Here is a 14,383-nt window from a genome sequence, read left to right as displayed (position 1 = left end):
GAGGCATGACAAGGAGGTGAGGACCCCACAACTAAGTCTCCTACCCTCTCCTTCCAAGAAAGAAGTAGAACATTTTGGGGGGCTAGAAATGGCAATTAAAAACTCATTTATGGGAGCGCCCTTCTAGTTACTAGATGGGATGCTGCCTGATTCATGAATCGCTTAAAGCCAATTAGTTCTTCAAAAAACAAACAAAAAATAATTTGGGTAAACAATCTTTTAAACTATAAACATCCCCAAAATGGGAAGGAGAAAATGTTCAGCCCCTCATTGGTGAGAATTAACTGGTTTTCCCCCTCAAAATATTTGGGACATAACCAAATGCATGAATGTTTGTGTGTGAAGGCAAAGAATTTTAGCCTTGTCAGTTAGAGTCGGGGCATTACTTGGCTTGATTGGGTGGCTCTGGGAAGCCTCAGTAATGCTGAATGGTGGGGAGGTTTGGTGAAAAACATTGGAAGGTGCAGAAAAAATGGGAGCTGGCCAAAGCCAAAGCTTGCCTCGTTTGATTACGCAATGAAACATGGCTGAGCCTTTGGTAAACCGGGGGGCAGCATGCCATGCGCTTTAGTTGATTAAGGATCCACGGGGCCAGTATAAAGCAAATAGCAGGTATATGACCATGCTTAGGAGTACAGGGAGAACACGGGCAGCTACACAGTGACACAAACCTTCAGAGGCTGACACCCACGGCTACTAACAGGAAATAGCCTCAGAAGACTAGCTAATGCTCCTGGAAGACGGGTAGGCAGGAGTGCAAGGAAAAAATATTCTGGATTAAATCAGTCATAAACTTGTTGCCTAGATTAGTTCAATAGTTTTCAGTGAATATATTTAGGTTAAAAGTCTATTTTCATTTCTCAATGTTACAATCCAAATAGTTACAGAAATATTTATTTTAAAAGTAATCCTTTATATTAAAAAAAACTCACAGAAGTGATTTAGATTAAAAGCTCCAAGGTGTACTGTTTCAGGTAGGTGTTATTGCGATCTATTCCTTCAGCCCATTTATTAAGCCATTTCAAGTAACTGCAAGTTCATAAATTTACAATGAGGTATAGAGCCCAATCAGGATGGGACAGAATGTGCTCCAAGTCAGAAGAGGACAGCATGGCTTCTTAATGTCTCCTGTGGAGCACCTGTGCTCCACTGTACAATTAAGGGCTTCTTCCCGCACATGTGAATGGGACCTTTTGGATCCTCTGGCTGTGGCTGGTTTAGTCTCTTGATTCTAACAGTGTGCTCCTTTGTTGCCTAGTAGTTGATCCAAGCTTCCAGGACCCCCTCTTGTAGACCTCAATTATTTACACGTGAGGTTCAGAAGAGCTGGCCCATCTGGAAGTTGGGAACACTTGCTTAAAGGAAAAACTGTCATTTCAGCACAAACTATCCTTAATCCTACTGCAGAAACTGTTTCCATTCTGGGGATGGTGAGTCTTAGAAGATCATGGCCAAAAGCCGATGTCTTTAGTGGCTTCCTCTGAGAGCTTATCCCCAAGAGGGAGCCATGTAGCCACTGCTTTTTATCACATTTCTAATAGTTGCTCCATTTCCTGAAGAGCTGTTGTAAAATCATTTACTTGACCATTACATAAGGTCTGCTGTTCCAGGAACCGGGCCCTCTCTTCTTCTTTCATCTTCAACTTTACTTTTAAGGCCTGCATGGAAAGACATTCAAAAAGAAAAACAAACAAGCAAAAAAACCCACAAAACTTTGACTCAGAGGAAAGACAATACCATGTCAGAACATAATGCTTCTCTTCCATTGAGGAAGCCCACAGGAACACTGACATTGTATTTTCTAACTTAGATTTGTTTATCTGTGCTGGTTTTAGGAACTCTCCCTTTCTACTACAGACTTTTCTATCTAAACCAGAGCAATAAATCCGCTAGGATTCAGTGTAATTCATCCAAGCAATCCAAAGCAGTCCAGATGCAAGGAGCTGGGTTTCCTATTATAGGTTTCCTTGTGGTATCAAGTTTCCCCAGCATGGATTTCACCCAGGTGTCCACTCTTAACTGGGAGCAACCTAGTATGTTGCACTCTGCTTCAATGCTCTGCAGATGTGAACATTTCTAAGAGTCTTTAGAAGAGAATAAAATTAGTTGGAAAAAAAAGGTGAAATCAAATGAAGTTTTGGAACAGTGAACAGTAACGCATCAATGTTGGTTTCTTAGTTTTGACTAATGTGCCATGATAATGCAAGATGTTAATATCAGGGGAATTGAATTCTCTATTATCTTTGCAAGTTTTCTATAAATCTGAAATTATAAAATAGTTTATTGAAAATAAATAAGTAGATAAATAAGAAAGAGCCCTCATAGATCCATCTACTGTGGTGGGAAATGGTAATCTTGCCGCACGGTGATATCTGCCTCTCACCTGTAACTCCTCCATCTGCTTTTTGGCTGTTTCGTTAAAAAGCTTCAGCTCATCTTGCAAAGTTTCTAACAGCAACTAAAAGGAAAGTACAATGTAATAAATCTTTATTGAAATGTGAACATTTTCTTCATGTAAACTAATCTCTTTGTATGAAAGGAGAATTGAATTAGATGATTGCTAACATCCCTTCCGTTCCATCATTTGCTGAGCGTCCACACATGTGCCAGGCTCTCTATTGGGCACCCTGGAGGAAGTCAGTGCACAGGACAGACAGATTACCCTGCTTCCATGAGCTCTGCTACACAGGCAATATGAACAAGACGTAGTAGCCATTGAACGGGTGACGAATAGCCTGCGAGAGCTGAGGAAGGCTTCCATATCTAATATTCTATGATTCTAAGATGACAATTGATCTTCCTAGAGAAGAGATCATAGAAGCTCAAAGACTTTAATCCCAAACAATTACCTCCCTACCTTAGGGAAGGAACCAAAGAGAAGCCAAATTGAATTCAGGCTGGACCTTTACATCCCATAGTTCTCAGCAAAGGAATAAGAAGAGAAACTTGGTAAAGTGTAGAATAGAGAAACCAGAAAGCTCTCTATACGGGCCCATCCTATTATGTGTTTTAAAGTAGCATGTTTTCAACTCAGACTCACTTATATTTGTAAGCACAAAGTCATCTGCCAAGTAAAATATGCTATAATATTTTAAGTACACATCCACCGCTCTGTTTCACTGTCCTAGATAACTAAAGGCTGCTTTTCGGGGTTTGCTGAGCATATGGCAGAGACCTTCTTAGAGTTGTAGAACCCCACGGTACCTGGGCCCTCGCTCACTCACACCTGTGCCCTCACCATAGAGTCCGTGTGATCCGTGGTGGATTCTTGCTGTGATGCCAGGGTCTCACTGCCTAAAACTGATGGAGACAACAAAGTCAGCCTTGCTTAAGGAACTGTACTTATACAAAAGAAAATAAAATCCCTGTAGGACAACCACAGGAGTTATCAGGAGAGGAACTTCTCCAGGCAGATGCTCCCTCTCACCTCTGAGTTTTCCCCTTGACAGGGTCACCCATGCCTGCCCTCCAGAGCTATATTTTACTTCCCTCCTCTCTAGGTTTGGAGATGGCCAAAAATTCATTCTGCTTTCTCCAAAGCTCAGCAAAAAATTTGTCCAAAGGAGATGTATAGGTTGGACTTTTTTGTTTATAAACACAGAGCTATTTTTAAAAGCTTTTCAGGCCTTGAAAATCATTATTACTTTGGGTAAAAGTAGTGCATAGGCATAAGCAAATTAAAATCATACAAAACATATATGGAGACTATAAAGAATATATCCTAAAATGCACAGGTTAACCAGTAGCTTTCAAAGTCAGTATTCCTTAATTCAAAGCAGCCTGGCTCCCTCCCCTGGGCATTCTCAGGCTCCTCGAGTCAGGATGAGACCCTCTTACAGGCTTCGGGCAATTTCTTCTTGTGTTCTCCTCTTTGCTACAGACTCTGCAAAGGGACTGGGTCAGAACAGGAATCACATTTTAACCACTGTGATTCGGCCGATTAGCCAGGTTTAGGAGCCCTTGAAACAGTATCAACTCTTTCTCTTCCTACCAGGGACAGTTACCTGTATGCTATCTCCCTTGAAAGAAATAAAATATTTCTAGTCTAATTTGCACCAAATGAATAAAGTGTTCAGATAAGAAAGCAATATCCTCTCTCCCCAACTATCTGAAATGCTGTTGGTCAGGCATAGTCCGTATCACAAAAGAACAAAGAGGAGCTCCCCCAAATCTTTAGGGCTTTGCCAGGCAATCCATTCACTGACTGGGCCAGCTGCTGCCATGCTGGACTCCTGACGCTTGGTCCAGAATCATCCCAGGAGGGGGCACATGCACAGATCCCTTTGAAGGCTGTTGCGTGCTACTTCTTACCTGGTTTAAGGCCCTTGCTCTCCAAAATTGCCAAACAGTTGTCCTGAAATTTCTCCAGCAGCTCCACCTTCTGGGTCAGGTCCTTCAGTTCTTCCTATTGGGGTGCCACGTAGACAGATCAGGCCTGTCCCACTCCTCTGCGTGGTCTTTACTGCCCTTGCTCTTGGACAGCCATAGTACAAGCCTGGCACCTTCACTTCCTGCACTTGGGCACCTGGGCATTACAAGCTTGCTTCCATCTGACGGGTTGTCCCTCGGATTCCACATGTATCGCCCAGTGCAATTGATGGCACAAGCGCAGAGGGTCTCTTACCTGAGTTTCAGTCAACTTCTGGTGCAACTGCTTGTTGACAGCCTCTAAGAGCTGGTTCTTATTCTTGAGCTCTTCCTCTGATTTCTGCTTACTCACTGGTTTGTAACTGTAATGATATATATACTTAGATGAAGAGGGGGAGGGGTTAAGAGGATGAGCTATGGAGTCTCACAAACAGGGGTTCAAATCCTGGATTCATTACATAGTGACATATGACCTTCAGTGAGTTGCATAACCTCTCTGAGGCTGTTTCCTCTTTTTTAGAATTAGGATCATACCCACATTTCATAATATTATTGTGAAGGATAAGGGAGAGTTCTTAGCACAATTCTTAGTACAATTCTTAGCACAGTTACTGACACATAATAAACATTTAATAAATAATGGCCACTATCACCATCAATATTAAACCTTCTTTTCAAAATTCTCAGAGTCTTTCTTAATAGTATTTTGTTTTCAGAACTTGTAAAACATGCCCAGGTTTGGAATTAGAACTGATTTCTACTGACTTTTCAGCTTATGTTATTTGTGTCTTCAGGACCACAAAATGTCCAAGCTAGCCTCAGAGAAAGATGGGTCCCTCTCCAGGATTTCACCTTCACCAGCACCAGCACCACCATCAGAAAGAAACACCATTTCAGAATCACTAACCACACACAGCCCCTCCTCTCCCGAAAGCTTCATACTACATTGATGGGTCATAGCTGGCTTTGATTTCCAATCAGCAGTGGTCCTGGCATGGAGCCCGAAAAGCTCTTACCTAGCAATGAACACAGTAACATCACTGATCTTGCCCTCATAGTGTTTCTCAAACCAGGCTGTCTGTGTCTCACCCCTGAAAATTCCATTCAGATCTCTGGGGCGGCAGCCAGACTCTAACACATAAAACATGAGTGATTCTGATGTACAACCAGGATTGAGAGCCACTACCCTAAAATGGTGGCCAGATTTCATTTACCCTGATGTTCACCTCTTTTTGACGTTCCTTTTGCCGGTAGTTTCTGCAGCTTTCACCTGCCTAGGGAAGCAAAGACAAAGAGATCAGGATGTTCATTTGACTTAGTGTGGTGATCATTTTGTAATATACACAAATATCGAATCATTATCATGTACACTTGAAACTCTAATGTTATATATCAATTATACCTCAATTAAAAAACAATAACAAAGGAATCAGAGAATCGTCGTATGTCGTTATGTGTGTTGTGAAAAAGGCAGAACAAAGAGCCTGGTTTTCTGAGAAGAGAACTAGAGATTATATACATTGCAAATGTGATAGCACAAGCTTGAGAAGCTGAGGACCCATGCACTTTTGTTTCAGCCCAGACTATTGAAAAAGGCTTATTAATAGGGAAAGGGCTCCCTTCCTGACCACCTCAACCTGCTCATGTGGTTGTTGTGACTATCCATGTCAACGTCACAATGCAAGACCGAGCATTGCGTAGAGGGACATACATACACACTGGGCTGGACGGTGCTCAGAACAGCAACATAGGCTAACAACTAGCCCCCACCTGCCATGATACCCACTTAGGGCTGGTGTTTGACCACAGTAATGCCATTTATACACGCAGAGCCAGTGGTGAGAAAGGCAAGACTACCTCTTATCATAACCCTTGCTGTGCCTCTTCAGATGAGCAACACAGAGGGTCCGGACAATCAGCTCTGCAATGCTGCACTGCTCTGGGTCACTGGCTACAGGTCAATCGCTCAGGTGCCTTGTGCTCTCAAAAGAGCCGATTTGCTAAATTCTTGGTATTGAGCAATTACTAGCAAGATGTTCTAACTGGATACCAACGATCTGACTCACCCAGTCTCTCGTCTTGGTTTGATGATTTTTGTAACGTCATTCTCTGAACTTCCTGAATGAAGATGTCTGGAAACATCGACTTCTTTGGACTTAACAGGTAACAGGCTCTTAGAGGTGGCTCGAGTTTGTGTGTCTGCAAAGGAAAACAGGGGGGTGAAACCTCAAGCGCTGTGACCTAACACCTGCAACTCTATAACAAAGAGAGCTCCATTCTAAGTTAGAAACCTGTATGTCATTCTGGCCAACTCAGTTTGTGAAAATTAATTTCGAAGAATAAGACTTCTACACTAACTGGGGACAGAAACCAAAATTCTTTCAATGTGACAGTGCAGTGTGTTTATGTGTAGCCAAAACCAAATGGCCACGGGGTATAAATGTGAAAGTGAAGATTGAGGGTCGGCCCGGTGGCTCAGGCGGTTGGAGCTCTGTGCTCCTAAAGCCTAAGGCTGCTGGTTCTATTCCCACATGGGCCAGTGCCAGATAGCTTAGTTGGAGGAAGCGTGCTGGTTCGACTCCCGCAAAGGATTGTGGGTTGCGTCCCCTGCAACTAACAATGGCAACTGGACCTGGAGCTGAGCTGCGCCCTCCACAACTAAGACTAAAAGGACAACAACTTGAAGCTGAATAGCATCCTCTACAACTAAGACTGAAAGGACAACAACTTAACTTGGAAAAAGTCCTGGAAGTACACACTGTTCCCCAATAAAGTCCTGTTCCCCCCCAAAAAAAAGGTTAGAAAGTGGAGGTTGATACAAGCAAAGAGCTAAATGAGGGGCAGTGTGGCAGTAAGCAGGACAAAATACAGCTGAATCCTTCATCAGACACCATTGGAATCGAACCATCTTGCTAAGCTCTCCTAAGGCCACGCTCAAACTGCTGTGAGTTTCTTTTACCTATTGCATAGTTGTTTTGATCAGACTGTCTCCCTAACTACTCTAAAATATGTCTTTGTGTCCCCAGTGCTTGAGAGTATCTGGCATACTAACAGGGGTTCGATACCTGCTTGTTGAATAAATCGAACTCTTTACAGTTTCATGGCCAACAGATATATGAAAAGATGCTCAACATCACTAGTTATAAGGGAAATGCAAATCAAAACCATATGCTACCTCATACCTGTTAGGATGGCTATAATTAATAAGACAAGAAATAAGAAGTGTTGAAGAGGATGTGGAGAAAAGGGAACCCTTGTACATTGCTGGTGGGAATGTAAATTGGTGCAGCTACTATGGAAAACAGTAAGGAGTTTCCTCAGAAAATTATGAATAGAGCTACCATACAACTAAGCAATCACTCTTCTGGGTACCTACCTGAAAAATGTGAAAACACTTATTCATAAAGATATATGTATCCCTATGTTCATTGCAGCACAATTCATAGTAGATAAGACATGGAAAAAAACCTAAGTGTCCTTCAACTGATGACTGGATAAACAACATGTGGAACAAATCGAGTACTATTCAGCCATTAAAAAGATGAAATATTGCCATTTGTGACAATATAGATGGATCTTGAGAGTATTATGCTAAGTGAAATAAATCAAATGGAAAAGGACAAGAACCATAAGATTTCATTCATATGAGGGATATAAAACAAAAAGCAACAAACGAACAAACAAAAAAACTCATAGATCCAGCCAACAGAATTGTAGTTACCAGAGAGGGAGGGGGAGGACGAAGAGGGTGAAGGGGGTCAAATATATGGTGACAGAAGGAGACTAGACTTTGGGTGTTAAGCACACAATAGCATATACGGATGTCATATTATTAAGTAGTACACCTGAAATTTATATAATGTTATTAACCGATGTTACCTCAATAAATATAATAAAAAACAAACAAACCCATGCCCAAAATCAAAACAAAAAACCTGGGAGACAGCCTGAAAATGTTAAACCAGTGAGGTTACTTATGATCATGAAGCTGGGACAGGCATAGAAAGCAAAGAGGAAAACTTTCAACCTGGCTGGGGAGAGCCAGTCACTCCCCACTGATGGATGGGCACTGCCCTCTAAGGGAAAGGCAGTGAGGACACGTGGCTCCAGTTCCCCCACCCACTGCTAGGCCCTGTTGATGCCAAGATTACTATTCAGGTGTTCTGCGGTAACATAAGACAAGCAGGATAACCGTTTAAACCTTCAGAGAAAAGCCTATTTATTTCACAGATCAATCTTGCTACTGCTGGTCAACTAGCTGCATGTAGTCACTGGGAAAGGCTCTTAAACAGATGCTTCAAATTCTCCCACAACAGGTTCTGATGTTTGAAGCTTATTCTGTGCTATATAATCTCTAGATTAGGCAGCTGGACACCTGCAGACCATAGGCAATGACTTTCAACCACAAGTCAAGTAACATAAAGCAAGATGCAAAGCAATAAAAAAGTTCTAATCGTGTCTCTTCTCCCGTTTCTCAAATGCTCTAGCTAGGCCTGACCCCTCTCCCTCACTTCACTCAACAAATGTTTATTGAGAATGTGCTATATGAGAGACACTGTGCTGATACAAATGTGAACGAGATACGGCGGGAAACCCTGCTTCTTCCCCCATGTATCTTGCTTCTCAAATTTCTCTCCTTTCTCCTCCTGACAACCAAACCAATCCCTCCAGATAGCCCAAGTCTGGAAATAAAACGGGTAACTGAAAAGGGATTCCTAGCTTAATGGGAATATCGTAGAGCAATCAGCAGCTTGCATCTAATTGGTGAACGTAGCACGGTTAGGTTTGAGGGAGCACGGGTTGCAGGGCAGGTCTAAAACCCTACAGCATGGCCCTTCCCCTACCTGTCATCATAAACCTGGACAGCCCGATTCTGGGGGAGTTAGCAGGTTGTCAGAGCCGATAGAACGCCCTCCCACCTGCCCGCGCCACCGACTCACGGCCACCGATTTGATCCTCCAGACCCCCGAGGAGCGGCATGGGCACCCACCTGCGGGTGGGCCGCCGCTCAGCACAGAGGGAGGCTGCAGGGCGCACCCTGTCTTAGCCACGCTGGTCATCGTAACGAGGCGGCAGGGCTGGGCGCTGGAAGGCGAAGGTTATCCCGTGGTGGGTCGGCCCCTTCTCCCCCCGCCAGCCCTCATCTCCTCTCCCCAACCCCCCACCCCCACCCCCGCTGGTGAAAGGCCAGAAGAGTGACCCAGCCGGCTCCGGCTCGGGGGAGGAGTCGGGAGAGAAAAATTCCTCTATTTACAACCCATCCCGTCCGCCCCACACATGAGCCCAGTCCCCCGCCCCGGGAGAACCGAACCCAGGTGTCTGCTCCTCCTGCCCGCAGCTCTCGTCGCTCTGATTCAAAAGATGCTCCAACGCAACTGCCGTACTGGTGGCTGAGTCTGCCGCCTGGGTTTCAAATGGAAACTTCCGGTGATCGGGTGGGAGGGGCGGCCGTGAGCGCCCTGCAGGTGGCCATGTTGTACGTCAGACACTAGAGAGAGCTACGCCTTCGGGAGCTGCCATGCTGTACGGAAGGTCGGAGCTGAGGCGCGAGCTTGAGCTTCCGGGCGGTGGGTGTTGGAGCCCCCGGCTCTGGGCGCGGGAGGGGAGTGGTGCACTTTGCCCGCCTGAACGGAGCTATGAGCCACCGGGCTTGGGACGCAAACGCAGTCACGTTAAGAGTCCATGTCACAATCCTTTGTTTGGTTTGTGATTGTCAGGAATATTATGTGATGCCTGATTGCCAAAAGCAAAGGGTAGTTGGGTGGGCGCAAACTACACATTACAGGTTTGAAGAGGATCTGTGGGCTGAAATATCTGGGGGACCTGCTCGTAGTCCTAACTTTTATAGCACTTATCCAGATTTTAAGCGGAAATTCAACGCTACTCCTAGCGATCAGGGCAGAGTTCTCAAGCACTTAATTCACTCATTCATTTCAGTCAACAAATATTTATTGAGTTTCTGCCATGTGCCAGACCACTATTGTAAGTGCGCCGATTGGGGTGGTGTAGCAAATATCAAGACCGACCTTGGCTCTACCGTCCTGGGGTTTACAATCTAGAAAACAGTAAACAAATAATCACACGAACTTGTCAATTATATCTCAATAAAACTGAACAAACACCAAATAAATATATATTTACCAACTAGTACAACTATGAAGGAAAAATACAATGTACTATTAGGGAGAAAAGCAGGGAGACCTAGTTTAAATTGGGGAGTCAGGGAAGACATCTGAGTAACGTTAGATTAACAGAGGATGAGTGGGAGTTAAACAGATGACCAATGGGAGAGGGGCAAGAAATGCAAAGTTCTAAGGCAGGAATGGGTTTTTCTCCTAGGAGGGACTGAAAGATGAAAGGAGAGTGGTACAGATAAAGCTGGAAGAATGGCAGCCTTTGTAGGACACAGGTAAAGAAATGAGATTTTATCTTAAGAGTCATGGGAAGCCATTATAGTATTACAGCAGGAGAGTATTACTCAAGTTATATTTTTAAAAGCTCATTTTGGCCACTTCTGGGGAGAATGGATTGAAGGAAACGAGTGGAACTAGGGAGACCACTGGGAGGGTCATCCTTCAAGCGAGAGATGATGGTGGCTTGGCCATGATGGTGGTGGTTTAGTGAAAATGGAGAGAAGCAGACACATTTAAGACTTGGCTTTTGTAGGTGAATCTCAGGACTCGGTGCTAGATTGGAAGTGGGGGGGAGGAGGAGGGATAAGAGATAAGGCGATCTTAAGGATTACTCCCAGGCTTGAATAATTGTATGGATGCTCACTATTTTGTGTTGGGGAGGATTGAGAGTTTAGTTTTGATCATGGTACATTTGAAATGCCTCTGAGACATTCAAGTGTTTAAACTGTCAAGCAGGCAGTTGGAAATACAAGCTTTGAGCCCAGAGGAGAGTCTAGATTGGAGATACACTCTTGGGAGTCACGTGTATATGGATGCATTTAAATCCGTGATATTGAATGAGATCACCAACGGAAAAAGTGTACAGAGAGACTTAGGGCCAACGACAGGGACAGCAGCATTTAGAAGTTACAATAAGAAGGTGCCAGCCAAAAAACCTGATAAAGAGGTGCCAGAGAGGTGAGAAGAAAACAAATAAATGGTGGTATCTTAGTAGCTAAGAAGGAAGAAGTGAGGAACTATTGAAAGAGGCAGTGGTAAACTATTGAAAATAACTGAAAGGGCAAGCAAGATGGGAAATCAAAAGGATCCTTTAATTTAGCAACAAATAAGTCATTGTATAGGAAGAGAAATTCTGGTGGAGAGATTTGAGTGAAAGCCATGTTGGAACAGGTTGAAGAGTACATGAGAGATGAGGAAGCAGAGATGGCAAGTATAGAGAGTTTGTGAATGGAGTAGAGCAATTGGGCAGCAACTGGAGGTGGGTTGGGGGGAATCTCGAAGATGCAGATCCTAGTTGATACATGTGCCAAAGGGAATGAGTCAGCTGAGAGGAAGAAAAGGTTACTTCAGAGGACAGAAGGGATGATCAAAGGAGCAAAGCCATAGAGAAAGAGGAAAGGAAGTTGGCATCTACAGCAGCATCTTCAAATTCTTTTGTTCATGTACTCCCACAAACAATAAAACGAACAAACAAAAAAACCAATGTACCTTCTCACCCATTTGTAGTTAATGCCTAAATATTTTCATAATTTTAAATATTTGTAAAGGACACACTTTCTACCTACCGTGTTTCCCTGAAAATAAGACCTAGCTGGACAATCAGCTCTAATGCATCTTTTGGAGCAAAAATTAATATAAGACTGGATATATTATATTATATTATATTGACCAGGTTTATATTAATTTTTGCTCCAAAAGATGCATTAGAGCTGATTGTCCAGGTAGGTCTTATTTTCAGGGAAACACAATATTATATATTATGTATGCTCTTTATTTATTTCTAAAATTATTTTTTCTTTTGGTATTTCATTCTGGATAATTTCTATTGCTATGTCTTCAAGTTCACCAATCTTTTTTCTGCAGTCTAAACTGTTTTTAATTTCATCCATTGATTTTTCATCTCAGACATTTTAGTTTTCATCTCTACAAGTTCAATCTGGGTATTGAAAAAATATCTTCCAAGTTTCTACTTAGCTATTTGAACATATGGAATATAGTTATAATAATCGTTTGGATGTCCTTGTCAGGTGACTCATACAGGTATCAGTTCTCAGTTGGTGCCAATTGATTTTCCTCCTCGCTCTGGGTCATATTTTCCTGCTTCTTTGCATAACTGGTAATTTTACTAGGCCTCAAACATTGTGAATTTTACATTTTTGAGTGCTGGTTTTGTGTTCCTGTAGATATTTTGGAGGTTTGTTCTGGGATGCAGTTACATTACTTAGAAACAGTTTGATTCTGTCGGGTCTTGCTTTTAAGATTTGTTAGGTGGGAATGAACAGTGTTTAAACTAGGGCTAATGAGTCCTCACTACTGAGGCAAGACCATTCTGAGAACTCTAACCAATGCTCCATAAATTATGAGGTTTTCCAGTCTGGCTAATGGGAATAGGTAATGTTCCAGCCCTGTGTGACTAGTGGCTACAGTTCCCTCTAATCATTTTGATGGTTCTGTTTCCTTGGTCTTAAATAGTTTCCTCACACTTGTACGATGAGCAGTGTTCTGATGAATACTTGAGGGAAGCCCTTTGTAGATCTCCAGAATTGTCTCTCTCGCTCTCTCTTTGCGCACCTTTCTCTTCTCCAGTATTCTGTCCTGAGCACTCTAGCTACCTTGTTTGCCCCAAACTCTGAGCTATCTCCTCAGCTCAGGAAGTCTGCCTGGCCCTGCCTGGGTTCTCCCTCCCTGCAATATATCCTGGAAACTCTCTCAAGCAGTAAGCCAGGCAATCATAGGGTCACCTCATTTGTTTCTTATCCATCGGGATCACTGTCCTTTGTTGTCTTATGTCCAGAGTTGTGAAAACTGTTCTCTTTGGTGGGTTGTTTTAGAAAGGAGGGTAAATCTGGTCCCTGCTACTCGATCTTGGCTGGAAGGGGAAGTTGTATATGTACTTTAAAAATATTTTTGTTCGAACCATGAAGCTTCAGATTTAAAAGATTCCATTTCTGGAAAATGTCCACCATATATCCTATTTGCAAAGCCAGTCCTCTGTGTCAAACCCATCAGCCAAATCAGATTGACTTTCCATCAGAAAACGTAAGATTTTGTTTTATTAAAAATTTTTTTTTTAATTTTGTTTTTCAATTAAAATAAAGAATTCAAATTAAATGGAGAAGGCACAGAACTGAGCTACAGGGCTGCCCCCTTCAAAATTTTTCAAAGCAACTCTCTAGGCTTTGCTCTCTCAAGGACTTCTTCAAGCAGAGTATTCTCAAGTAGTCCTTTTGTTTTTTTATACTGCAGAGCAATGTGCCAGAGTAGGATTCAAAATGAAGGAGGGAGTCAGTTGGGAAAGTGGAGATCAAGCAGAACTGGCTGACCTAAGGCTCCTTCTTAGGCTGATCAATAAGAGGAGAAGGAACTTATGAAGGAAGCTCTGGAAATCGATTCCCTGAAAAACGGTCTGTGTCTACCTACCTTTTGGAAAACCTTCATGTTGCTGTGGGAATGCAAGCCTTAGTTTGAAGGCCTCTGGTGCAGTGTGTGAAGCCATTGATGGAGCCATTAGTGCTTCCTTTGTTGTAACAGAAGGGATGGGGAGAGAAGCAGGCTGGTGCAGAGGGAGGTAAGTTGGGGACTTGAGGCCTTGAAGGTGAGGACATTTCTATCTGATACCTCCAGTTTTCTTTATGAAGAATGAGCTGTCTACTGAAAGTGGGGGTGTGGAAGGTGGAGGGCATCAGATATCTGGGGAAGGTAGAGAAAGTACGAAATGGTCACTACAAACAATGGAAGCTAGTAATTAGAATGGAAACCAGCTAGGCAGGGCTGAGGTTCCAGTTGAGGTTGAAGGTCATGACTTCAGATCCACACCATCTGCCCACCTGTGTGATTTTCTTCAGCAATACTGAAGCTCTTAGTCAATGTTTGTGAATTTG

At 43.1% G+C, this 14,383-nt stretch overlaps 1 protein-coding gene across 1 annotated transcript; it reads right to left on the bottom strand.

Annotated features, from left to right (window-relative positions):
* Positions 1-799: 799 nt before the first annotated feature.
* On the bottom strand, positions 800-14,010 carry KNSTRN (kinetochore localized astrin (SPAG5) binding protein; the record flags this gene model as incomplete). Its single annotated transcript, XM_081049202.1, has 11 exons — positions 800-1,658; positions 2,384-2,458; positions 3,239-3,300; positions 4,312-4,405; positions 4,625-4,730; positions 5,595-5,642; positions 6,435-6,567; positions 9,359-9,453; positions 9,680-9,771; positions 10,395-10,423; positions 13,923-14,010. The coding sequence occupies 11 exons, from the start codon at positions 14,008-14,010 to the stop codon at positions 1,527-1,529; spliced, it is 954 nt and encodes a 317-aa protein (XP_080905328.1). The 3' UTR covers positions 800-1,526.
* Between the last annotated feature and the right edge of the window lie 373 nt (positions 14,011-14,383).

Source organism: Rhinolophus hipposideros (genome assembly GCF_964194185.1).
Source record: "Rhinolophus hipposideros genome assembly, chromosome: 5".
NCBI classification, from domain to species: domain Eukaryota; kingdom Metazoa; phylum Chordata; class Mammalia; order Chiroptera; family Rhinolophidae; genus Rhinolophus; species Rhinolophus hipposideros.
This window is presented reverse-complemented; position numbering and strand designations above follow the sequence as displayed.